Below are 27,504 nucleotides of genomic sequence, written 5' to 3'. Positions count from 1 at the left end.
TTGTCCTCAGCTAGGAGGCTGTTCTGTGGCCATTCATGCACCTCCAAATTTGATGCTAGATTAGGTAGTGCCTCTAGGAGAGGGCCCTCTCAACACCTGTGCTTTTCAGTATTGCAATATTCAACTGTTGGTCCCCAAGTTGAATCTTAGTCATGGAGTTTGAAATGCAAAGGACCTGAATAGCTACAGAGTGTGCTCAGGGCAGTGACCACACCTGAGTCTAGGAAGTGTTTGCTCAGGTACCTGTGTAGCCTTTCTAATGGTCCTGAGCTCTGTTGTAAGCTCTTGTGGTCTTAATCAACCCTGACTTGCTGGATATTTTGGAGGGAGGCTAGATCCAGTGTTGTGCTGCAAGAGGAAGGCTGGGTGAAGTGATTTATTTGCTGAAGAGAGTCTTGGTCCTTCAACTGCTGGAGTGAAGAAAGTAGCCCTTATAGATGGGTCAAAATGCCATGTATTTTGTCAGACCAGAGCAATTTCATCTTTCTACTCTCCCTTTTTGTTTAAGCTCTTTTTAATTAAAAATTAAATTGGGTGAAAGTCATTCTCTTCGTTTCTGAGAATGTATCATTAGTGAAATAAAATGTGTCCCTAAAGAAAGAAGTTGCCATTATTACACATAAGTCTTGGTATATCTGCCAAAACAAATCTGTATGATATACCTCAGAGGAGAAAGCAACAGGGGGATATTACGCTCAAGCTCTTTATTTTATCTTCTCTCATTTCCAGTTCAATCCCATTTGTTTGTGTTTAGGGGGATTAATCTGTATGTCAGTATTTGCAGTGCTTAGAAAAAAAGGGACTGCTAAGCAGCCTGGGATTCCTCAATGTCTCTCCACAAATACTGTTTTAATTGACACAGAGGGAAATTTCAGAAATCAGATACTATTAAATGCACTGTGTACAATAGATTAATTAAAATTCCTCTCTGTTGAAGGCTTTATCTTACTTCAAGAGTCTCTGCAATTGATATGAAAATGCCAAGGACCTCTGTTGAAACTAGATGACAACCAGAAACTTTGGTTTCACATAGAGCAAGCACAATTTTATCTACATCTTAAACTTTATAGGAAACTTTTTGGTCTAAATACTTTTGGGATGTGAAGGCCTAAGCTTAGCAAAGCTAGCAACTTGTTCCTGGCCTTTGGGTAAAACTTTTAAGACATGATTTTGAACACCAAGCAAGATCCACAAAGGCATCACTGAAACATTAATTTCCTGTAGAGGATTTTACTGCATGATAAGCTACCTGGTTCCCAGGAGATTTGAAAATCAGATCTCCCATTTCTCTGCCAAACTACAGATGTGGGAGCATGGCTTCACTGGGTATATTTTCCCTTAAGCCCGGGTTGCTAAGGTCTGTTTGTGGAAGAGTGCCACCTTTGTGGAAGGAACTACTGGAGCCATGGGAAGTTCTACCCTGAGCACAGAGAAGTAGGATTTGGCTCAGCCAGTGTTGACTGAGAACTGCATAATGAAGCTCTTTTAGGATGTATTCAAAACTTTATTGCTTCCTAAGAGGAATTTGCATCATTGTTGTTTCTTTCATGAGAAATAATATAGACTGCTTATGCTTGTCTCCCTTTCATGGTACTATAAGATGCTTCAGGAAATACTGGTGTCTAGCATAAATTTTCTTGGAAAATGCAGCCTCCAGATGTCATGGCAGTTATTGACACTAAACTGTTCTTGTCTAGATAAAAACATGGATAATATAATATCAGGATTTTTCTTACTTTCTAAAAACCACTACTGTTATTCATAGCACGTATAAAGAGTTGCCTAGTAGTCCCAGTTTACCATATTGTCCTTGTGGGAAGGTAATGCTATTTTTGGCTTTGTGGCTGGGGAAGACTGAGCAAAAAGCTGTTGTATAAACTAATGTACCAAATGAAAGATCAGCTGGGAAGTCTTGTCCATCAATCTAAAATCATCTTGGCTGTTGCCAGTTGATATCTCCCTTAGCATTTTCCACAGGGAAAGTGCTAAATAAGAATGAAGTGCTGAAATACATGCCCAGCTTTATTTGTAAGGCTGTTCCTACAGACTTCCTATCACATTACAATATATCCTTCAGAGTTCTCTTTAAAATCACAACAAAAATGCCCAAACAAGTCCTTCTCTTTGGTGATTTCATGGCTTCTGTTTCTTCCTCAGAGAAGACCAAGTCTGAAGTTTCTCTGACTTCGTCTGAAATTGTAGGCATGATCAATTTGTTTAAGAAACCTTGTAAGTACTTGACTGCTGGAGCACATGATGTCCTGTCATTCAAAAGCTCACTGTTAAGTTTCTGTGGCTTAATCTGGAGCACTTCCAGCGGGGAGCTGGCTGAGGGGGGAATGTGCTGTGCTTCTTGTTTTTGAGTAGGAGCTGCTGCTAATGTATGTGCTGCTTTTGTCCATTTTTATGGCAGGTAGAATAAACAGTGTACATGTGAAGCACAGTCAAATTCAAACCAGAGAGGTTATTCTGGTTAATGCTTTTGCCCTGAGGAATGACTTGGGGATTTCTGCTCCACTGTGGGAAACTTTACTCCTCCATTTGTGTTATGTCAGATGCTGTGCTTTACCATGCCTTTTGAAATGGTCCTTTTAACTGAAGAAAGTTTAGAATTTATGGATTTAAATTTTTAAGTAAATAGAAAAATACATGCTTTTTTATGGTCATCTGGATTATTTTTCAAAATTGTCAGAAAGTTTGTTATTTTAAAGCTTACTACTGTAGTTTTAATTTTGATGGGTTTTCCTATGTTAGTTCTCAAATATCTTTCAGTTGTTCTGATACTGACTCAACATAATTCCATTTTTATTTTTTGCATTGGATCTGCAGGGATGGTTTGACAAATTCAGAATTTATTTGAGTTAAATGTGAATGGACTGAAGCAGTGTAAAGTTTGTACTTCTGTGTAAATAGCAAGCATGCTGTCAAGCAACGGTGTTGGATTCATGTAGTGATGTCCTGTTCACCTGTTTGTTTGGGGGCTTGGGGAGGGGGGATTTTGAGGACAAGGGGCCATCCAAAGTGTTTACAATAAACAAGACTTGCTTTTGCTATGACATGATGGTTAACACTGTAATATGACTAAAGCTTTAGTCTGTTTTCAGATTTCCCCATTATCTATTCCAGTTCAGAAGTAAATGGTGCCTCTGTTTCCACTGGATTGCATGATGTTCTGCATGAGCTTGTGGTACTGAAAAGGCAATAAGGGGGGAAAGGACTCCCACTTGGTCACCAAGTGCCCTTCAGAGCAAGGCATGAAGCCCCCCCTGTCACTGTATCACTGTCACAGTCAGGTTGAATGCTCTCCCAGGGAAAGAAAGGAGAAAGAAAGGAATGTTAAAAAAGCCTTTACTTCTCAACAATTTATTTAATTGGCTCCAATTACAGATTTAAATGATGGAAGTAGTAAGAAGACTTACTTTGCATGTACTGTTGAGGAATTCACGTAGGAAGAAGAGACACAAGTGTTTGAAATACCTGGCTAGCTCTCTGTTGTCATCTGTTAATAATTCACATGGCTCTTTCATTTCTATTTTGTTGAGAAAAAGAGAGTAGGCTTGACACAAAGAAGCTCTTAACTTCCTCTGTAAAGGAGTGGGAGTACAGCATGTCCATTCAGTACAAAGAAAAGAATTTACTTTTGTGGAGTTTTCAGACTTTTTTAGTTTTCTTTTTGTAGGCAGCTTCACCAGTGGACTGTGGGAAGGAAACTGTTTCTCATGTGGCTTTTACACTTGTGTTAGCTATTGTTAGTTAAGCCATAACTGAGCTGCAAATTCCAGGCCCAGACTTTCCCAGAATTTGGTGCCTGCTTTTGTAGGGAATAATTTGCTCTACAGTTACCACCAAGTAAAATGGTGCATTGCAGTCTTGCCCTCTACTGGGTTTGTGGTGGATCTCTGTAGAGTACTACCACAGAGGCTCAAAAAGCCCTGGCAGACAGTTGCAGGGGATGAGTCTGATTCAATGTCATTGTGACACTTCTCTGAAAGCTGCTGTCCTAGGAAACCTTTGCCTATAACCACTGCCTTGTGTAATTGAAAAAGGATTAGCTGAATTACATATGTTTTCTCTGAGGGTACTTGTGTTTCATGGATGGGATTAAAAGCAGAAAGGTAGAGAATATCTACAGTTTGCCAGCATTCCAGCTGGAGTGATGACATTTCTGGCATGCTTTGGTGGTCTTGTTCACAGAACTTGCTTCCCTGCTTGGGCTTTATTTTGTCTTTAAGTCTCTTTTCTATCCTAGTATGTGCAATGGTTTCTGAACTCCCTTCTGCTCTACAAACCTATGCCGGGTAAAGCGCGAGTTTTGAAAATATTATGCAATTAAATTCTTGTTGGTGATATCTTACCTGGGATGTTTGTTTGTTTCTGTTTCCCTAAGAAGGATACATTTTATAAAGAGGTAAGTATTTTATAAAGATTAAGTAAAGAGGTAAGAGACTTACCTTACTCCTGCATAAGTATTACCAGAAATCTAAAAGATGAAAATGTGAACACAGCTGATTTATTTATCCAAAATCTCTCTACTTGGGATAATAATGCTTTCTATAGATGGAACATGAACTTTTAATAGCTCATGGGTGGAGACAGACAGTAATTGTCTCACCTGGTCATTTGTAATGAAGGCATTCATTATTTTGTCCTTTAATGTTTCTTTCAGAAAAGCTGGAATGTATGATCTGCCTGCCTGTCCCCATGGGTCAGGACTGAATTGCAAATTACTCCTCTGCTGCTTGAGCAGACTGGCTGCTGTTGGAAATGTGATACTCAGCTACGTGGAATTCTTGTCTGTACCAACCTTGCCATGTCTGCATTCATTTTTCCTAAATTACTAAACAACTTACACTTAATGAGTTGCAACTAATTAGTACCTCTTGCTTTGCTATACCTGTAAAATTATACTTCCAGTAAAATGCTTCATGAACTAATTAGATATCTCAACCCAGTTGACTTTTGTCCTCTTGTTTACTGGCTTCTTACTAGATAGTAAGATTAAAATCTTGTCGTCTTACTTCAAAGATGCAATCTCTTCATGTTCTTCTCCCATTACAGACTACATTTAATTCTTATTCCGGAATGCTGTTTCCCTAAATGAGGTGTCCTCTTTATCCTGTGGGGCAGAGTGCCTGTCCCATTTCACAACATAGCCCAGAGCAGGGATGACCAGCTGCTCTGTGGCTACACTTGCCCCAGCTGATGAGGATAATAAGAGACTGACACTGCAGAGGGTGCTTGGGGTATCCTGCAGAACAGGTACAGACAAACCTTACCAGTCTGGTGGCATGGTCCGGCAGGGCAGGGCAGGGACACACAGCTGTTCTCAGTGAAGTCAGGTCCTCAGCACTTACAAGCTGTGGCATGGAGCCCATTCCAGCAGAGGAGAGCAAGGTCCTGGTATGGCTAGGCTGCCTTGGTGGCTGTGCCCTTGCCCATGAACACCTTGAGGGGCTTACAACCATCTTGTTTTTCCCCACTGTGGATCTTGGAACAAAAACTGTTTTCAGTAAAAGAAACAAAGCAAAGTAAGCTCCCTTCCCCCTTCAGTTTGTGCTGCTTCTGGTAGAGGCCAAGTAATGCTAGTGGTGCCTCTGTGTGTTCCCCAGGACAGAGGTCTTCAGAGCTGCTACTTGGGATCCCACAGTGCTGTAAGCACTGTGTTTCCACCACAGCTGCAAAGGTGATGTCCTTCAGAGAGTTGGTTTCTTGAGGGCTCTGAGGAATTTTCTATGGGAAGTTTTGTGGGAGATAGTTTAAGTAAACATTTGCTATTACAAGGAAGCAACACAGTAAAGTTGTTGCTTTAAAAAAAAAAAAAAAGTAAGTGAGGGATGGGATAAGTGCTCTAAAGCCCTCGATATGAAACACCACACCTTGAAACCACCAGAAATTGATCTTAACTTAGTGGGGACCCAATCTGCACCTCAGCCTTGCCCCCACTCTAGAATGTTGTATCTTCTGATCCTTTCTGGGACCTTGCATGCATTTGAACAGCCATGCTTTCTTCCCCCTGTGTTGGTCCCAGCTAATTTCAAATCCTTTGGCTAAGGGGCTTTTGGCCTCCCTTAGAGTGATGTGCAGTGCATGAGGCGTCCATGCAGCAGTGGCCTGCCTTAAGTGCTGCCAGGCTGAAACACTGGCCAGCTTGCAAGGCCTGCAGATGGCTATCATTGTATGGATGTACAGATCCCCAAGGCACCTTGAGGAGGAGCAGATACAGGCAGATAGTCCATTTCAGCTTCTATCCAGGGCCCCCTTGCACCTTATTCAGAATGTTTAATTTAAGTAAAACTGATGAAAACACTTCCCTCTGCTTTTAGAAGAACTTAATAAAAGTATTACAGTATTTTAAAAAGCCATTGAAGTAGCTGTTTATTGCAAAGTAGCAGAGGCTGTAGCCAGGTGGGGGTGGGTCTCTTCTCCCAGGCAACCAGTGACAGGACAAGAGGACAGTCTTAAACTGCACCAGGGGAGGTTTAAGCTGGACATTAGGAAGAAGTTCTTCACAGAAGGGTTAGTTGGGCATTGAATAGGCTGTTTGGGGAGGTGGTGGCGCCACTGTCCCTGGAGGTGTCAAGGAAAAGATTGAATGTGGCACTTAGGGCCAAGGCCTAGTTGACAAGGTGGTGTTAGGCCATAGGCTAGACTTGATGATCTCAAAGGTCCTCTCCAACCTAAACGATTCTTTGATTCTGCAAAATGTCACCACTCTCTTATTCTCTCTTGTTAGATTAAGTGGCTATCCAGATAATACCTGGATTACCTTACTGTTAGTGAAGCATTAGGATACAATGTGGGTGGCGCCCTTACAGGAATCTGTTTAACAAACCCAAGTACAGATATTTGAACATTTTTTAGTCACATGTTTGACTGTGATTTCCAAAGTGGCACATTAAAAGTAAGTAGCAGCTGCCCTCCTGTTAATGAATGCATATATATATATGTATATAATGCCAGGTATGCATTCTTCCAAAAGTTTTTTTTTCCAAATTCATTAGTGATCTGCTGTACACAAGTACATGATAAATTTTACATACATGTAAGTTTCTGCACTAATTTTAATTCAGCATTTGTTTGAACATCAATAAGCAGTGATTTCTCAGGTGAAGCAGCAGATCAGTTGCCATTAGCTAGTTTTCAGTTTACAGTCTGAAACACTTAAACTCAAACTGTGCAAGTTCATCAGCCAGAGAGCAGATATGTGTAGTATTAACTGTGACCAAAGCAGAACAAATTGCATTTGTTCAGTCATGTTTTCTGCAAACAAAGTATGAACAATCCATATCCTGTAAAATATCTGTCATCCCTCTACCATCAGGTAGAGACGGACTTGGTAAGTCAAGCCCAACTAAAACCCAGAATATTTGGAGAATGTCCTATTTTTTTCTGATGTGGTGTGTTCATTAATTTTATGATTTGTCTTCAAACAATGTACAATGTAAGAACAGGAAAAATAAAAGGAGGAAATATGCTTTTTCTTGCAATTGAGTCATATCCCCTGGTGGAAAATCTTGGAGGAGATGATATTCTGCATTGGCATGACAATGTATTCCTGCCCAGCAACTGGCATTTTTCTTTCTCCCATATAATATGTAGGACTTAGTCTGAAAAAGTCAAAAAGAGGGGTGAAGGGGTGGGAGAAGCCTAAGCTTAACTTGTACACTCCCATAGTTGACAGTGCTGTCATTTCATGTATCTAAATTAAATGGTTCTTTCCTCTGACTGTCCTGGGTGGGTGTTACTGCACATATGGCTTTTGGGCTTTATTCTGCTCTTTAAAAGAATGATCAAGATTAGCAGTCATTTAGCGCATCAGGATTTTTCTGAAAATGCAGTAGAAAACCTGGTATGAGGATCTGGGGATGTAACCGAGGGCCAACACAGAGCACTGGAATGAATGTTCTCTTCACCCAGGACTTTTAGATGTGTTACTTTTCCTCTTCCCTAAGCCCACAGGACAAAGATATGGCTATGGTTGTTTCCATACTCATATTTGAGAAATCTTTCAGAAACACTCATGTGAGCAAGGTTTCAAAAAGTAGAACTTGGATTTACTTTGAGATGCTTTGCATTATCTCAGTGTCTTATTATGTCATAGAGAGAGATGTGAGTATCTCTTGAGGATATTTGGTCACATAATGGAAACTGATTGAATTTTAAAACTTTCATCTTGTTTCTTATATTTGTACTGTTAGAATTCTTTTCAAACTTGCATCTGTTACTGTAACTCTAGGTGATGCTTTACGAGATGGAAAAACACTGACTCAGCTACTGAGTGCTTGTAGTCCAGTAGGTTAAGAATGGATACAAAGCAAGTAAAAAGGGTTAAAATTCAGTAAGTGTTCACCTCTCTCCTCTGGCCCCAGCCCTTTCCCAAATCTGCTCTCTGATATTTTTTACAGTGAGTGCTCTTGGACCTTGAGTTTTATGAGTAGAGCAGGAGTAGAGCAGGTGGAAGGGAGTTGATGCAGGGTGTAAAGAAGCGTGTGATGTGAGAGAAGCAGTTAAGGAGAGAAGATAAATGCAGTTTGGTCAACATGGCCTTCCTCTGACTCTCATTGTGGACTTCTCTTAACTGGACAGTCAGGGCATCCAGTTCTGTACCATAGGGAACCAAAATTTGCTTCAGCAGCTGGGAAACAAGTATTCAGAGCTGCTGAAATGGACTCCAGCTTCCATCCATGTTAGACAGACAGACCCTGGCACTAGTCAAATCCAGGACAGAATTTCTGTTCTTTGGTCTTGCCACTGGACTGGAGCAGCTGGAAGGTGTCTGGTTTGCCAAAAGACACCCCGTACAAGTAACATTTTCTGGAGTGATGTTGCAGCATGAGACATAGCACTTGGCTGGTCCCTGGAGCTGTCACAGCTGCTGCAGCCCCTCAGAGAATGGCAGACACAACCTGCACTCCCAGTGTCTTTCCAAGGCTTACAAACTGCATACTTGAATAGTTTTCACTCAAGAGCCCAACTTGATGTCCTATCCTGCAATCTACAATGCATTAAATTCCCTTGGCTGTAGTTCTGTTTAACCATCCTCACTAGCACATGGGACCTTGTGATTTGCCTGGCCACCTGAGTCCCCGCCGTTCTTTTTTCTGGCACATAGTAAATGTTAAATAAATTCCAATGTGGGCAAGTGATGTTTCAGAGAAAGTGCTGTCTCCTTTCTCAGTGAAGTTTAATCATCTTCACCTTGTGTGGCTAATTTTGATGTATTTCACCAGTGTAATGAGGATAATGCTTTGTATCTCAGCGCAGTGAGACAATGTGTGATTAGAATGATCAGTCACATCCTGGCCTGGCAAATCCTCGCCTGGAACCAAAACAGCATGAAAATGGGAAATAGTTTCTTCTCTTTGCTCTCATTACCTAAAGGCAAGATGTTTTAAAAGGAAATATCTGGTTGTCTTAGCTCAGGAATAGAGAGAGTTGTGCTTTTGTGCAAAGGCCATTTTGAATTTGAATGATTTTAGATATTATTTTAAATGTTTAGGTTTATAAATGTTTGAGTATCATCTCTTTATGGCGGCTTCTCTTCTCCTCTTTTATTTGGCTTATTCATGAGTAATTAATTTTATTCTAGCCTCATAAAATAGAACAGAGAGGGAGTTTTCATTTAGCATCACAGTAGTATAATGGATTTTTTTTCTATTTTGATGTTACAGAATTTATAAGCCCTTTCTTGATATTTCTATCTGGAGTAGAAATCTTACTTGGTTAACATTTAAAAAAACACTGCTTCTACTTTTTAGTGTTATATGTTAATACACTCAGTGTTAGCCAAATAACTGTGATGGCAAAGTATTTCTGAGTGTTCTATGAAGTGAATATTCTAAATTTTGCAAATATCAGAAGAAAACTATTCAAGATTTTTTATCTCTTAGATATTTATAGGTAGATCTAAAAGTAAATTTCATAGGTAGGTCAAAAAGTAAAATTTCTTCAGATTTCTCTGTTTTCTGGTCAGTAAGTGCTTCAAGTGATGTCTCACTCCTCTAGTTTTAATTCTGGAAAGCAAAGGCAAACCAATCACCTCAATCTTATTATTCTGTATATTTTGATACATCATGACAAGACGAGGAATTGAGTCAATTATAAGGTCCTTTTCTAAAGCAGATCTAGTGTTTGAAAAAGTTGCCATAACTTCAGCCTGAAGATTTACAGTCCTATTCCTATCACAAAATGTCTTACTTGTGTCTTTTATCTGTGCTTGGCCTGGGTGGTGAAGACAAGCCAGGCTGAGGGCTCTGGTGTGGATATGGGAAAGCAGCTGCATGTTCCTGGTCCTGTCTTTAATCTGCTCTTTCTGTGTAAAAGCTGTTTGAGATTTTCCTTTGTGCTTCAGCCTGTTTCCTGCTCACTGTATGGGAACAGGTGATGGATAAGGAGCAGCTAGGTTAGGTGTGTGCAATGCTAGTATAATTAGTGATTAATACTGATGATCAGTTTCATCTCCATGGTCTGTTTAACTGCTCAAAATCTTGTTTCTGAAATTGCTGGTAACAGTGTTGGTTAAGTGCTAGCACAGTTGGAACTTTTTCTTTGATAGCATTGCAGTCAATATTAAGACACCAATTTCATCCTCCAGCTGATAGTGGTCTATGTTACAAAAACCAGCAATTTCTGAAAAAACTGGAAATGGCCTTCTAACCCTGGTGCTTAGAAGGGAGATCCAGTGCAGGTTGGAATAAGGGAGTGCCAGCAGGAGAGGTGGCAGTGCAGCACAGGGGTGCTCTCTGTGCCATGCCAAGGTGAGGCTGTGACCCTGGGGATGAGACAGAGACAGGAGGAGTTGAAGGCTACACACAGGTAGATGGCTATCTTCTCCTGCTGACATGCCCAGAAGACAAATCTTGTCCCTGAGCAACATGGAGAATGTCTCAGTGTTCTTCTGCTCTTCCTGAGGATGATAACCTGGGCCTGTGTATGCAGTGAAAGACGCTCAGACAATGAAAATCCAGTCGTTCGTTAAATAGGCAATTTCCCAGACTCAAGACAGATTCCTCAAATCTTAATCTGGCCACAATTTGTGTCAATATCACAGGATTTGTTTGTCAGAAGGAGCAAGTGAGCCTGGCAGGGTGGTTGGGAAGGGAAGCCTGCAGCAGGAAGGCACAGGGGCAGCAGTGAGGAGCCAAAGGTGCCCTTCTGCCACAGCTTTGCACAGCTCCAGGGGCAGAGGTGGCTCCATGTGGGAGCACGGTGTTTCCAGGCTTTGGAGCGGAGGTTCTTCAGCCCCTGTGCTGCTGACTGAAGTTACTGCCTGTGATATTTTGGGAATATGCCAACCTGGGGAATGAGTGCCACGATTCCTTCTGTCTACATTGCCCAGCAGAATAAGGAAGTTGAGGTTTGGCTTCCTTCAGAAGTTAAAAAAACCTCAAGCACTCCACAAAACAGAACTGTTCCCAGCTCCATGCTTCTCTTTGCTCTGGTTTTCACCATGCAAACATTGACTTTGGTCTTTGCTTTTTACCAGAGCTTGCTGGAGAATTTGTGATTGCTATGGTTTATGCAGCTCTTTTCTTAAGGTATTGTTTATTTTCTTTCTTTTGCTCTGCAGCTGCAAACCACAACAGCATGATTTAATTCTGTGAAATCAGAGATCAGCACAAGTTGTTTTAGTTTTTTTAGACACATTCAGCCTGAAGTCAGATTTAGCTTGGTTTTCAGGTTCTCAAATAAGGGAGTCTTGTGATTAATTGCAAAAATTAGAGATGATCCTGACATTTTAGTTCTTTAAATCTGGGGAGGGGAGGTGGATTTACTGCCTTCTGTTCAGCTTTATGCTTATAAAATTTAATGAAGAACTTATTAAATTAATATGTCTGCTGAAGTAGTTAATAATTTGCTTAGGATAAGATCCCTTTTACTCCTGTGTTTTCCATATCACTTTATAATTCTCAGAACTGTGAAAGAAAACACACAGGCATAAAGTAATTGTTGGGGTTTCCCCTTCTCCTAATCTCACTCCCCTTCATTTAGAGCTACATGTAGAACTATGTTGGAACTTTTTAAAATGTATTTTTACTTCATCGTGGAACTGCCCTAACTCAAAAGGTACATTGGTAGTTTCAGGGAAACCCACTACCATCTCATGACTGGGCAGTAAGTAAATTCATAAAATGAAAATTTTAGTCTCTCCATTTAATCTGACCTATTTAAAATATTCTAGCAGTTCATCTGAATTGCAAATTTAAAATTAATATATGTTTGTCATTGTAAAATATATTATACTAAAACTGTGCAAAATGAAAAAAAAATCAGTCTGAGTATATATGTCTGTACTGGTCTCAGTTCGTGTTAGGCATTAAAAGCAGAAATAATACACCTGGTTTTGCACCACCATGACATGAAATTTGCATCCAATAATATTGCCTTTATGTGACATTGAAGAGAGAATTTGTTTTGTGTCATAATGACTTAGTAATGTATTACTTTGTTGTTCCCCTTAAAAAAAAAAGGAAAAAATTCCAAATCCCAATCCAAAATATATTGGATACACCTGCTTTCTTACAGCCTTGATTTATTAGCCCCTGGTGATTTATTGGTCAGTGGGCTCTCCAGCCCCCTGCCTGGGCAGTAACCCCTGCCACTCTCCTGAGCCCTTTCCAAAGGAAGACATTTCACTTTTGCAGCAGCCCCACAGTGCTGGCTCATAATTATCCTGTGATCAGCTGGAGTGGTCACATCTGTCTTTCACCCATTTCCAGCTGATCTGGGACATCTCAGCAACAGGCCCTAAAGGAATGAGTTTGTACATAATACTTCAGCTCATTTCTATCCCAGTTCTCTAGCCATCGAGATTTTCTGGCTTAGTACTCTGACTATCCTTTGAGGTCAGGACACTTCTCTGCTTTTTCTTATTGATAGAACTCAGCAGCATGCTGGTAGCACTCCTGTCTTACCACTGAAGAGGTTTGGTCTATGAGTTTCATGCTCTCTTCATGAAAATTTCATTAAAATAACATTTTCTATGGTAGTTTCTGTGATGGTGAAATGCTCCTCCTCTCATTAGTAGAAAACTGGAGGTGGTATGGATATAAAGATGTTGACCAGTGCAATACAGGGTTTATTTAGAGGTGGAAAGGCATGAAAAACTGTTCCTGTAACACAATCCCTTGCAAGAATGATCTTATAAATTGTGACTTGAGTGCAGGATCCTGGTCTGTCAGCCCGTGCCAGCCTTGAGGAGGTATAAATGACCTCTGCAGCTGGGGAGGGGCAGTGGGAGCTGTTTGTCCAGTGCACTCCTTGGACTTTGGACTGCTCTGCCATGGGGCCTCAGGGAGGTAGCTTTGCCTTAGGGAGGTTTATCTTTTCACACACAGCATGGCCAGGACTTCTTTGAGTCAGGAGTGTTCCCATGTAAGAAATTAACCTGCTAAGGGAATCCCATGGTTTACCTTTTTTCCCTCTGAGAAGGAAATAATGCTCCAACATCTCTTTATTGCATTGACATCAAATGTTTGAATCAGATCTGGAAACCTCAGATAAAACCCAGCACACCAAAAGGGTGTCCCATCATTAATAACTTGAGTTAGTAAGCCTTGTGCTAGTAAAACAAAGCTTTCTCCCTTCTGTTATGTAATATTTTGTTGATGAATCAGAAGCTATTGTGATCTCTTCCTTTCTAAGAATCTCACATGCATCACTGCACCCAGAGCTATAATAAGCAGGTTTTATCTTATCAGGTATGTTCTGCAGTGCAGCCCAGCATCTTGGGAACATCTATTGCATTTACTTAACCCTTTCTCAAATGTCCTCATGAGTATGAACTCCACTACCCATTCTGACTGTCCTCAGATGTGAATTCTAACTTTTTTTACACCCTCTGGCTACTCACTGTGTAGCCTGTAAGTGGAGCTTTCCCCTGGAAGAAGGGAACTCCTGGGCCACAGTAGGGTTTGCTCCTGAAGTTTATACTGATTTTCTCATACTCTCTTCCCTGATTGTAGTCTCTGCTATCCCCAGCCTACCTCACACATTCCGAAAGTGAGCTACCTGCTCCAAGTCTGGTTGTGTTGTTTGGAGGGCAGTGTCTTCTCTGTCCCAAAGGTGCTGCCCAAGGATGGCAGTGGGATGGATTAAGAAGGCAGAATGTCAGTGTTAAAAAAAAGGGTTGGATGAATGAGGCATTCTGACCTCTAGGACCACTCATTGTGATGCTTGATGAAAAGAGAAGGCACAAAGAGAAATACAAGGACTGGCTGTGAAGACTTTGATTAAAAAGTGGGGAAGGGAGGAGAACAGGAGCTCAGAAATGAAAGGAGAATTTTGCCATAGTAAACGAGACTGAAGAAGTGGATATTTACTTAGCTCTAGTTCTTCTTAAGAAGAAATGTTTGTCATCCAAACATTTTGAAAATTTTATTTACTCCTCCTCTTCATTCATAATTCTTTGTTGCTTTTAAAGAGCACTGTGCCAAACCTCATGCAGTGGGGATTAAGTCCTTTTGCCTTCAAGAGGTATTTCCTTGTGGTATCAAGAGAAGTGTCGAAATAGCTCTTTCCGTGCTCTGGATGATAAAGCATATTATATGCTGCTTGAACATTAATAGACTCTATTATGATGATTCATAAGTGTCTCCTGACAGCTGACTGTCTCAGCTACATATGGTTTCTGTGCAAAATATGGTCTTTGGGAGGAAGAAAAACCAAAAAATGGGCTGTTTTTTCTGGAAATGTTTTTGCTTCTGCAGATGGCAAGGGAAAATAGATGTTTCTGGAAAGTAAGATTCATTCTTGCTGTGTTATGGATACTTTAGGTAGTATTACTAGTTTATATCAGGTAATCCAAGAATACCCCATCCTCTCTGGGACAAGGTTTGCAAGAAATAGTATCTCTTGTAAGATCACCTGATACTCCTGGAAAAACAGGCAAGTAATGGCCCACTATTTTTCCTTTGCTTTGCCTAGGTGTTTCATTAGACCATTGTGGCTGCACCAATTTGATGCCTTCAATACCTCTCAATCTTGTTTTCATTTAATGTTTCTCAGGTATTGATGTTATGTCAGGTGATGTTATCTCTGTCACCATGGGACTATTGCACACTGTCAGCTTTATGACTGTTATGTGCTATCACTAAATGTCTTTCAGAGGTGAACCCATTTCTGGGTAGTTACATTACTGAATCTGAGCATCAGGCTTTTTTTTTTTAATGTCAGTCTTTATTATTTGTGTGTTCTCTTAAATGTTTCCTTGGGTTCTTCTGTGTTTGTGCCTGCTTTGTATATCTGGACTGTGTCCATCTATCAACCCCAGCTGCCTATGGAAGAGAGGGCAAGGGATTGAGGGCAGGTCATGAAGGTAGAAAATGTCCAGAAATCAATTTTCCCTGTGAAATCAGATGTGCTACCACAGGTGCAGGAGCTCACACCTATTTTTAAAATATGGGAACATGGTTAAGCAGAGAAAAGCCACCTCTCTTCCTCCTTGATCCCAAAAACTTTATTCCCTTTTTCTGGAAGAGTGGAAAAACTTGTCCAGGGAGTGCTGAGAATTTATCAGCAAAAACAAGCATCTCTGGCATCTCACAGAAATGGATCCACTGAGATGTGGAGTGGGTGGGAAAGCTGGAAGCAAGTGCCTATCCTAGTTTGTCCAGAGAAGCTCTATGCCATTAGAACAGACTGGGCAAGGGGGAGAGAAGGCAGCTTTTTTGGCGGGGACCTGAAAAGCAAAGAACTTTTCGCAGATGCCTGGCTAACCCAGGGCTCAACAGGGCAGGGCTTATTGTAGTGGCTACATCTGAGTTATTTTAAAAAGAGCATCAATAAGCATACCATTAGCTTGAAATTGAGGTGTTTTTTTAATAATGATACTGGCAATGTGTACCATAGCAGACTTTTTCTATTGTAGAGGTGCAATAAGAAATGTCAGTCAACTTACCCTCTTAACAATACCTTTTAGTCTCCTTTCCCAGCTTGGCTGCTGTATTGTGCCTGCAGCCCAGTCACCCACTTGTCCTCTCTGCCACACAGTTCTTAATGCCACATCTATATGGATTTCCATTCCCTAAATTCATTATAGAAATATCTATTCCATTAAATAATTCATGTTCCCATTAATCTAGTTTATTACACCATATTTTATAGCCATTAAATTCACTAACAAAGAACGCATAATTTTGGAGACAGCTCCTGTGCAATATTTCATACTATGAGAAGTATCATAGACAGGTGCTACATTTCATACAATGAGCAAAAAAATCTGTGAAATCTTTACAAATCCCATTTCAAAACTGGGGCTTGAAAAGTCTTGGTCATAAAAACTTAAAATTCAAATTGACAATATGACTCCCACTTCTGTTTTTTTCCCCACCCAACAATCATCTTTCTACCCAGCAGCTGATGCATGTGCTTGGTCAGCTCTGCTCGGAGATGACCTGCCTCCCAGGTTTCCTCACCCACACTGCTGTGAGTGCCCCCAGCACTGCAACAAATAGGAAAAGCTGCAGGGAATCAACACCCTGTTTAATATTTAAGTGTCTCTTCTTGGATTATGTGAGTCTTTCTGTTTCTCGTGTTAAGCTTTGCTTTGCTTGAAAACTGTTTTTCAGATATTTCCAGGGACATTGGCATCTCCTGTATTCCATCCAGTGGCATAACCTCACCCCTGCCTGTTGTCTGAAATACACTGCTCACTCCCTTTCCTATAGTTTAAATCTCTCCCCTCTATAATCATGGTAGTTAAGTCTTTGTTTGGCCTGTGCTTGTGTTGAGGATTCTGTGCTGTTTTTGAAGGGGGGCACAGCTTGGGAATCCCAATGGAATTGAGCAGTTTAATTGCAAGCTATTTTATGGGGAATTTTCAGCTGGCACGTTGATAAGACAGCTGGAGTCCAAAGGCTGTGCTTGATTGCAATGGCAATAAAGGCCATTGCACCACCTTCATCCTTCTTGGAGAGCACAAAGAGAGGCTGCAAGAGGAGGCTGCTCCCCTCTCTCATCGGGAGTGGAGGCACCATGTGCTGCCTGCGTGATGCCAATTCTCTGCTTTAACTGGCTCTGTGTTGCACACTGCATGTCTTTGTGCATCTGACAAATTATATGACAGGTTACAGATTATTCTAATCTGCTCTGCTACTCTTCTGGTATCTGAGAAGGGAGCGCCTACCATATGTGCTGTGTTATCCTAGCTAGTGTATCCAGTCTTGTTTATCTGTCGCCTTCACACCTTCTGTTATTCTGTGATTCAAAACTGGTTTCCTGTTAACTGTTTACAGTGATTTGAACAAGATAGACTTGTCAAACAGACAGGAAAAAAGGTTTAATTACTTATTTCCCCTGGTCTCCTGGGGCTGGATCTGTAGGATTCCATTAAAGTGGTTAAGGAGAGAAGCAAATGGCATATGAAAACTGACTTGTTTCCTGGCTCTCCTAGCAATTGTCCTTGTTGCAAGTTGACACCATTGAATGTCCCAACTTTCATCCTTTCCTATCCCACTTTTTTCTCTCAGCAGTGGAGATGAGCAGAAGGGATGAGCTGTGTTTGAGAATTACAGGCTTAAAAGGCTTTTGTGCAAAGAATTGTCTGCTGCATTGCTGATATTTGGAATACTTTCTGTACTTGTTTTACTGTTACAGGAAGCATTTCACCCTGCAGCATCATCCCACATCTTCCTCCATAAGATCTTGTGAAAAATTTACTTAAACAGACTTTGTCTTAGCAGTCAGGCATTCCCTCCTTAGAAGCCTGGCAGGATGGAGAGCAGCATGTGCAGCCTGTGCAGGGCAGGGTGTTCTATGGCTTTGCAATGAGTCACAAAGCCTGACTTAAAGAATTCATGCTTAGTAATGTGACAGCTGTGACGATGGGTGTGCAGCAAGGAAACAGCTAAGGGACATGTTAAGTCACATGGGGAAAAGCAGATCTTGGCTGCAGATAAGTGTGTTGGTTTTCACCCATTTTGATGAAACGAAAGCTGTGTTGACCTGTTACATTTGCTCAACACTAGACTCATAGTTGGTGAATCAGTACTGTAGATTTAGAGTCAATGAGACAATCCACACTTATATCTGAAGATCTCAAAAAGAGGAGGGGACAAGAGTAATGTGAATGAATGACATGATGAGGACATTTTCTAAAAAAATGCTGTAGTTTCATTGATTTATGCAGTAAATTACCTTAACCAGCAAAATTGGCATAATGCAGCTTTCCCTTTTGAAGAAAGCTGAGGAAACAAGTAAGGTGAGAACTCAGAACAAATAGTTCTTCTACCCAGTCTTGTGTCTGGTACTGATGCTTTCTGCCCTGTATGCTCTACCATTTGATTTTTGGTGTTTTGCAGTCAGTTTCTGAAGTGCATAAAGGGTCAGAGCAGCTGTGGCCAAGAGCAATAATTTTTTCTCTTTCTCTGCATGATTGTCTGCCTGCCGTTTAGGGGTTTCATGTAGGAATATATTCTATTCCATATAAATGCATTCTACATATATCCAAAGTCAGAACTGAGCAGCAAGCAGTTGGTCTGGCTGGAGATGTGAGTTGCCCTGCTTATGAAAAGCAGGGCTGGGAGACAGGTAATCTTCCATATATCCCCTTTTCTTCTACACTGGTAAAACTGCTGTTCCAGTTGTTTTTCTCATCTGCTTGTTGTGAGTCAGTGATTCTGGACTGGAAAGTTCTGGTGCTGGGCCTGAATTTGAAGTTCATAATTCCGCTTTTTATTTTTATGCTGCTACATGGATGCCCTGATGTTTTAATGACCTCACATAAATGCTGTGTACTCTGACTGCTCAGGAAGAAGAATTACATTTGTGTGAACTCCTTATGGATCTGTAAAGGAAGTGCAGAATTACTATTTCTTGTGTCTTTGACTTTGTACTTTCAATATAGCTTTCTTACTTCATCCATACCCAGGTATAGATAGATGAACTGTGTGTAAGTTTGATGCCATGCTGGGTTTAACTCAGGCTCTCTGGTACTATGCTAGTTTGGAAACCACTGGAAGTAGCCAGGTCAAAATATGCTCGGGCACATTTTTTCCCTCTAAAAATCCTGCATAAGAGAGTGGAGTGTAAAACCCAAGGTGAATCTGAAGAATGCTATTGCACTACAGAAGATACTCGGGTTTCCTGGTCAGAAGTTCCTACGTGCATGTACTTTGCAACCAAACCAGGGCTTTCTGCTGAGTCCCTGCCCAGAGGAAGAGCAGAGCACGCTGAGGCAGTGTGCACACAGCCTGCACAGGAATGTAATTAGCTCATGAAAATATTTGCCACCAGTACAACATGATGCTTCTCAAATTAGATTATGATAGGAGGCTGAATGCTGGGGTTTAAAAAAAACAAAAAAAAAACAAACAAAGAAAAAACCCAACTACCTTGTTTTAAGTAGATTTAATGCAAAATTAAGGTAAAGCCTAAGAGGAATACAGCACTTTAACAGTTATTATGTTTTATGTATTTACTGATTCAGCCCAGCCCTGAGAAATTAACCCATTCTTGACAGCAGTGAACAAGAAATTCATGGTACTTCTTTTTAATAGATGGAGAGATAGCAGTTTGAAGCTGCCTTTATTTTTTCCAGTCACTGGTGGAAGAAAAGAGGTTACTTTTTTTTCCTGGTTAACTTTTTTATTTCTTGTTCTTGTCTTCATGTATGTTTTGTGGTTTTGCTGTGCTTTTATTGGTGTTGCTTTGAAAATTTCAGTGTCTTGAGGAAGAAATGCTCGCCCAAATTCTGTCCTCAGTTACTTGTGGGGAAAAAAAATCAGAGAAATGTATTGACTTTGCTGATATAAAGCTGGATGTTTATTGGAGTAACCCAGTATAAACCAAACAAAATTTATCCTTTTCTCTTTGTTCATTTGTAAATTGACCTGTATAACTTGTAAATAAGTAGTTATGAGGCCACATAACTAAAACACAGCTGTTTGTTTTCTATTGCTTTCAATTCAAGGCAGAGGGTCCAGCCCCTTCCAAAGGGACGTGACCAAAGCAGTGTTTGTCTGTTGGTAAAATGGTCAAAACTGTGATATAAAACCTAAAACCACTGCAGCATTACGCTCTGGCTTTGCAAAATTATCCAAAAGTTTGGCGGCAGATCCTTAGAGCCAAGAGCAGAGGTTTGAACGCTGCTTTCTCAGTGTGACGCGTCCAGAGGAGGTTGCAGCCCGGCATTTCCATGGCGAGCGCCGGGCCGCTCCGGGCTGCTGCCGCTTCGCTCTTTGACCCCGCTCCGGCTCGGAGCCCGCGGCCGCGGCGGGCACCGCTCGCCTCGCCGGCCGCCTCCCTCAGCCCCGCCGCTCTCTCTTGTCGTCTGCAGACAAGAAAAAGGCAGGCAAGTTCCAGCCTTTCAAGAAGCTCTTCGGCAAGAGGAAGAAGAGAGAGCCCGCCTCGGAGTGCGAGGAGCCCAAGCTGAAACCCAGCCACTCCTTCGGCAGCATCTGCAACGGCGCCTTCTCCGCGGATGGCGAGCCGGACTGCGGGCTGAGGTGAGTGAGTGCCAGCCCCGCACTGAGCCGGCCGGCGGGCTGAGGTGAGTGCTGCCAGCCCCGCACTGAGCCGGGCGGCGGGCTGAGGTGAGTGCTGCCAGCCCCGCACCGGGCCGGGCGGCGGGCTGAGGTGAGTGAGTGCCCCGCACTGAGCCGGGCGGCGGGCTGAGGTGAGTGCTGCCAGCCCCGCACCGGGCCGGGCGGCGGGCTGAGGTGAGTGAGTGCCCCACACTGAGCCGGGCGGCGGGCTGAGGTGAGTGAGTGTCCCGCAGCTGCTGCCAGCCCCGGGCTGAGGTGAGTGAGCGCCCCGCACTGCTGCCAGCCCCGCACCGTGACACACCGCCTGTTCCCCCGGCTTCTGGTGGGGCTAAACCTCAGTTCTCCCTCTGCCGAGTGGCAGCGATTTCTGCATTGCTTGTTCTGAGGCGTGTGCATCTCTCCTTCCTCAGAACGTGACACCTGCTGCTTTAGAGCTCAAAATCTCGATGCTTTAAGGGGCACGAGTGCTGCTTTGCAAATCAGAAATCCCGGGGGAAGCAGAAATGAATCTGAATCCAGCTCTGTGATTTATCACAGAGCAGAGGTATTAATGGCACCCCTGTTTTTCAATCTGGGAAAAGAGAAACTTGAACTGGCTGTTAGAGATACTTTATTGCATACATTTTGCTGCAAGGTGGTATCTTTGGGTTGGGACAGACGCATTCTTTTTCCCTCTATCCCAAATAATTTTTGCATTGTAATTGGGGTCAACAAAGAGACTGCTTTTATTTTGAACCAATTTGAATGAGGAGTAGAAGAGGAGAGAGAGGCACCTGAAAATCAGATCATATTCCAATGGCAGTGGAGGATGACAGAAGGACAGCATGAGAATTTGCTGTGGGGGTGGTGGGAGTAAGAAACTGTACAGAGTAAACAAGTCAGCAATCTCTAACTAGGAACAGGAAAAATCCCCAAACCAAACAAACCCAAACAAACAAAACCCAAAGAAAAAACCCCTTACCCCAATAATAACAAAGTCCCAGGACCAGATGCACAAACTACTAGAGTCAGTAATAACTATTTCACTTTCCAACCCCTCATCTCAGAGAGGTTAGCTGACTCCTGATCAAAGCCTGCTCTTTTGGAAGAAAAGGAACTGTTTGCACTGGGAAGTGTATCTGGAAGTGTAACAAAAAACGCTGAAAGGGTAAAAAAACTATTCCAAATTCCTCTGCTCAAGAATGAAATGTGCATCAGAAGTGTCACCCTGAGCAGTATTTCTAATGGTGTCTATGAAAACATGATTTTGAAAATTATTTATTTGGGGGACTTTTTCACTCTGAGTTTTTATTCCATTTTTTCACTCTGAGTTTTTATTCCATTCTGTGAAATTCCTTGAGTACCAGGTTTCCTTTTGGTTTCTGTGGTGTGGTTTTGTACACTCTTTTGCTCATCCCAGCTTTTTCAGACAATCAGTACTGAGCAAAGCCACGCTGCAGCTGGAGGTGTGACTGACACTGTTGTGATACTTTAGCTGAGTGCACGATGCCAGGCCACTGGAGGAGGTTTTAGTGCCTTTTCCCTCACAAGCAATCTAAATGGCATCATATCACTATCAGGCATTTCCCACTTGGCATAGCTGAAAGTGCAGTGCTGCACCCAGAAACAAACAGTGATATGGGAACTTGCCCTGTTCCTCAGCAGTGACATGAAGGTGTGGCAGACCTTGTTTGAGAATGTTAAATGTTTGCATTTTTAAGCCTATTAAGTTTTCTAATTAACAAAAGCATTAAAAGTTAGATTCTGGTGGAAAAATCAGACTGTACAACTTAAATCAGAGAGGATTAGTAAATGTGAAGGGTCCCATGTCTCATCTGAAGTGGAGCATTTCTTTCTGTGATTCCTCAGAGGTTTTGGCCTGCTAGAAATACTCAGTCAAAGCTCTGTTTTTCTTGTCATTTTCATGGTGCAAATGTGGGTGGGATTTGATGATAATTTCCAGTTTGCAGGTAGTTTTTGCCATGTTACTCATTTTACAACAAACATAAATGTTCAGTGCAGTGCATTTGATTGCTTTGGGAACCTAGTTTTGCCACTCCAGTCTGTTTTCAACATGTCTTCCATCCCTTATATTTTTTAGCCTTCCCTGTAATTTCAAACATTTATGAATTGAGTGAAGAGATAGGCTAACTAAAATAATACACATCATTGTTTACAAGTTATCTAACAGTAAATGCATTGCCTTACTTTCCCCTATTCATACAGAAACAGACTAGAAAGCAAATACAAATAACCAGTAGTATATGTACATAAGCAAAATCCTGACAGTTTTTGTAAAACCTTTTGCTTCAAATTCTTTAAGAATGTACAACAACCATATAGTAAAAAAAGCTTAATAAAATTTCAAATTTTGCAATAAGATCTCAGGGATGTTCCCATTCCTTTAATAGGATATATTTCTTCCTCAGCCTGCAATGTACATGAATTTGTTATCTACAGATGTGTCCTGTGGACATTTAGCTTTGTTTTGGGGAGAGGAGATGGTTGTTTCCAAAATATATTAAGGGAGGAAGCTGCTTCAGGAAGGTAGAGACAAGCAAATGAATGAGTGTAGGCTAAAGAAGACATCTGTATTGCTTCCAAGACCTGATCTAATATTTCACCTAGTGCTGTATTGGCTTACAAGCCTGCTCACAGCTAACACCTGAATCTCTAATGGAGGCTGTGCTGACTGGCTGATGCAGACATGCCCAGAGCAGAGCAATTTAGGTGATCTACATGTGGTGTAGATTGACTAGTGAGTTGGAGGCACCTGAGAGATCTGCCTGTCCATCCTTTCTTACATCCTGGATTAATCAGATGCAAATAACTTGCTTGGTATCCTGATGTATGCACGCTTCAACCTCTTTATTCATCTATGTTATTTTGCAATACCCAGGTGGGAGGTTTCCTGCTGCAGTTTGTCTTGCTCTGCCTGGAATTCCTTTTCCTGTTTCTATATTGCCCTTCTTGAGTTTACAAAGTTAAAACTGTATTCATTAACTTTCTGTCCTAACCATAAGGGCTGGGAGATAGAAGTACTGACTACAAGAAATCTCCACAAGTTTGTGGAGCTTCACTGAAATCTCCAGAAGCTTCTGTTCTGAGGCTATGATTTAGCATGTTAAAAGACTTTATACTTGTCTTTTTTGTCACAGTTGACAAATACTCAACTTCTGAGCAAGCATTGTGAAGACAGACCTGAAAGGGTACCTGTACAGTGCCCTACTAAAGTCTGTCATTCTGGCTTGATGTGCAGAGGCAGTGGGGAATTAAATTTCTCTTGTTGGGGGTACAGTAGAGTACCTCTCCTTGGGCTGAATGCAGTATTTCAAAGGACCTGGAATTAGACCTGTCAGGTGTTTGGGACTCAAGTGTGACAGCATTGACCTTCCAGGAAAAAGTCTCTGAGCAAACTTCTGTGTCTTGACAGTGACTGCCACAAAAATGGGACCCCTTTACTTGCAGCATTGGGCAGTTCTGTGTGAAGCACTCTAGATCAACAGTAAAAAGGGATCTGTCTCCCCACTTGGAGTTTCAAAGAGCTCCCAGGAAGCTTTCTCTCTGTCACATCAATTTTTCACACACTGGATATCTTTTTTTCCACTGTTTTAACTGTATTTCTGCAATTAACTGTAATTTCCTTTCTAAGTGCCTCATTTTGGGTGCCTTCTTGACTCCAGTGCAAGTGTTTTGTTGCTGTGGTATTTGGTGTCCACCTTCTCCTGAAGACTTCATCTCATCAGAGCTCTGATTTAAGCAAGTATCTCTTCAAGCCCAAGCAGAGCAAAGCAACATAGGGACATTGTAAGAAGTTTTGTTATAGACAAAAAACAAGCTTGGATTTTCCTTACTTGTGTCAGCTGACATGCAAGCACCTAGGAAAAGGTTCTTATTTCTGGGTTATGAGGTGTGTTGAGGATGTTCCAGAACAGAATAGGTTATGGCTGCAGTTTTCCATTTGCACAGCTTTTAAAAATAAATTTTTTTACAGGTTTTGGTGAAATTAGAATTGTTTCTCCCTTTTTGTAATTTATATTGCAGCTGAGTAGCACAGAAATAGGAGCCACAAGCACCCAATGAATGGCCATTTCTGATGTGTACTCAGAGCATGTGGCCAGAGCAGAGAAGGGAAAGCCTTCCTGAAATGGTTCCTGGTGTCTTGAGAGAACATAAGGCTAGCATCACACTCAGTATTTCTGCTGACCTTAGCTTTTCTTGACACCTCAACTCTTGACTTCCTCCCTTCTATTACGGGCATGCTGAAGTCTTTGTGCTCCAGAAGCTTTCTTCTCAGGTGTGTGATCTAGAACTTTTTCCTATTAGCTCCAATTTTATCACTTAGTAGAAATTTGCAGTAAATGCCTTTAGCTTGCCTTTTGTTTTTCCAGCTGCTGCTTGAGTGCTAAGCTGCCTGTAATTTGTATATGATCATGAAAGCCCCTCAGTAGAGTGTGTTTCTGGAAGTGCTGACATTTTATATCAGGTGCTGCTTTGTTTCTCCTTTTTAATAGGTTTTTTGTCCTCGGCCCTGATTATGACCAACTTCATTTTCACCTCAGTAATCCCAGAACTGTTTTCACTCTGGTCTTCACTTCTATCACATAGGCTGTCTTGCTATCTTCTCCTGGAAGGTTAGGCTGTCTCACTGCCCACTTGTCCTCTCCCTTGCCTCCCTTGTGGATGTTTTTGTTGCGCTCCCCCTCCTAATCATCATGTACTTCATTTCCTTTCAGGATTCTGCATGGCAACTGTAATTTTCAGCAGCTGCTGAGGTCTAGGGCTGGGCTCTGGATAAAACAGATTTGTCACCTGTAATAGAATGTACTGTCTTATTTCCTCTTCCTTGCCTTCCTTATCAGCCAAATGCAGTTTCTATATAACACCTATTCCTGCCAAGGCTCATGCAGACTTTTCTCTTCCTTTTCTTTACATTTAGCCGTATTTCAGGGCAAATTTTGTGTAAACGTATGTTGCTATTTGACAAAATAGTGTCACATGCAGTGGATTGTCAGGTCAAATGTGGAAGCTGGACTGTTTATAGAGTCCTGCTCCTTTTACTAGTCTGCATAGTTTTATGCTAACTGCTGAATTATTCACATCCTCAAGCTGCATTAGGATCCACTTGCAGAATTACTGTAAACCAGGGTGATGCTTCTCTTTGTGCATGCTGCCACTTCCTGAGATTAGACAATTAATGAATAATTACATGAAATTCATTTGTTCAGAACTGTGTAGTCCCACCCAATTACCTTCTTGTCAGGCAGCAGCAAAGGCAGAGCCACTCCCGCAGGGAAGGCAAGCAGGACACCAAGGGATTCCCAGAGCAGAAGGGGTCCATGGTCATGCTGCAGCTCCATAGCTGAGAAAGTAGGGCGAGGAGCAAGCCAGGAAAATGGTCTGCAAACTGAACTCTGGATTAAAGGGCTCCATGACCAGGCACAGTTTTGTCTGAGCTGCAGACAGGCACTTCTCCAGCATGGCTCAGGCAGGGACCAAAGCCTCAAATGTGATCCTAAATAGAACTCCTGGACCTGTGTGTGCAGCTGGAGGCTCCAGATGAGGCTGATCAGGGACATTAGAGCTTGTTGTTCACTCAGGGCTTTGATGCTTCCCATGGTTAATTTTATGGCCCTAATTATAATAATTTTAGATATATTATGAGCATGATGCATCAGCTGCTTAAAGCTAGGCTTGATCTCTACTTCTAAGAAAAAGAAAATTACGGTAAGTTCATAGGTTCCAGGTCCCTTGATGACGCCAGACTGGAGCTTTGCATTAAGATAATGCTGTGTGATATCTTTGAAAAGAGCAGGGCTACTCTGAGCCTGGCTGCACAACTCATTGTTGGCATCAGTGGGACTCAGATGGGTCAGGGGGACTGTGCCATTTTCCCAGGGTTAGTGCCTTGAAATTCAATGGTTCCTGAAGGCGATATGAATATATATTTAGAAGGAATGCAGAAATTATCTCTAAGTTTACTTCAGGAACAAGATTCCCTGTTGAAAAAGTCTCTCTTTTGTCGGTGCAGACTGTGAGGCCCATGTTTATGGGTTTGTTCATGCAATAAAGTCATGTGCTGTCTGAGCACAGCTCTAACTCAGAATCATGTTGTAGCACGAACAATATTCCCCATCCAGGCATGAGTTAGAACTAAAATCTCCTTCCAGCAGATGAAAAAGAGGACACTAAAAATATATCTCAGAATTACAATCCATTTTCCTCTATTACAGTATTAATGCATCTCTGAAATGAATAGAAAATGCAATTTATGTTTTTCATCTCTGGCTGCCCTGGAGACTTTCATGGGAGATGCAAAATGTTGATTCAGATTTCTTTTTTAAAACAAAACATCAAGTAGAGGCAACCTATCACTGCACTTGTCATTTCCCTCAGGCAATATTCTGGGATGTGGTTCTCAGTTTCTTTTGAAGAGATTATATGAAGGGTCAATACCTGGCTAAACCAAATTCATTCTTGCTTTGCATGCTTTTTTAATTTTTTATTGTTTAAAAACGGTTTTATGTTAAGAAGTTGACTTTGATCTTTCACGACTACAGAATTGGTTTCTAATGGAAATCTACAAGAGTGAAAGTCATGAGACTCTGGGTTTTTTGGACTTAGTCTCTATAAACATAAAAGAACAGAACAACTCATTCTTTCCCTTTATTTTCCAGTTTCTATTTCTAACTCTTTAATATCAGAGTGGGAGGAACATTTATGACACACTAAGAGGCAACTGGTGGTGTGAGATTTCTGTACTCCAGTAATGCACCAGCATGGGATTATATAAGAGCTGAGGTCTCAGTACTCCTTTCTGGAAAAGCTTCCCCTTTTTAAAGGATCACACATTTGTCTTTAAGAGAAGAAATAGCTCTGGAGAAAAATGGGGTCTAAAAACATCATAGCCACCAGTGGCAATACAATAATGTTGCATTCTGTGCAAAAGTGGTGTCCCTCCACATGCTCTGGTGTAGTTAAGGGTGCAGACCACAGCAGTAAATGTTGATTGGGGTCTGACTCTTTCCAACAGCTCCCTAGA

The 27,504-nt window shown here is 41.6% G+C and overlaps 1 protein-coding gene across 5 annotated transcripts in view; it reads left to right on the top strand.

Moving 5' to 3' along the window:
• Positions 1-27,504, top strand: part of CRACD (capping protein inhibiting regulator of actin dynamics) — a 130,068-nt gene that overhangs the window by 71,293 nt on the left and 31,271 nt on the right. For 4 of the 5 annotated variants that reach the window (XM_077177506.1, XM_077177508.1, XM_077177510.1 and 1 more), the window contains exons 3-4: positions 2,158-2,229; positions 20,276-20,444. In XM_077177506.1, coding sequence (XP_077033621.1) covers positions 2,205-2,229; positions 20,276-20,444 — 194 coding nt within the window. In that variant the 5' untranslated portion in view covers positions 2,158-2,204. The remainder of the gene's footprint in view (positions 1-2,157; positions 2,230-20,275; positions 20,445-27,504) is intronic. The other variant, XM_054632673.2, reaches the window with a different exon arrangement.

Source organism: Agelaius phoeniceus, chromosome 4 (genome assembly GCF_051311805.1).
Source record: "Agelaius phoeniceus isolate bAgePho1 chromosome 4, bAgePho1.hap1, whole genome shotgun sequence".
Classification (NCBI taxonomy): domain Eukaryota; kingdom Metazoa; phylum Chordata; class Aves; order Passeriformes; family Icteridae; genus Agelaius; species Agelaius phoeniceus.
Note: the sequence above shows the minus strand (reverse complement) of the source record. Positions and strands in the feature narration are given on the sequence as shown.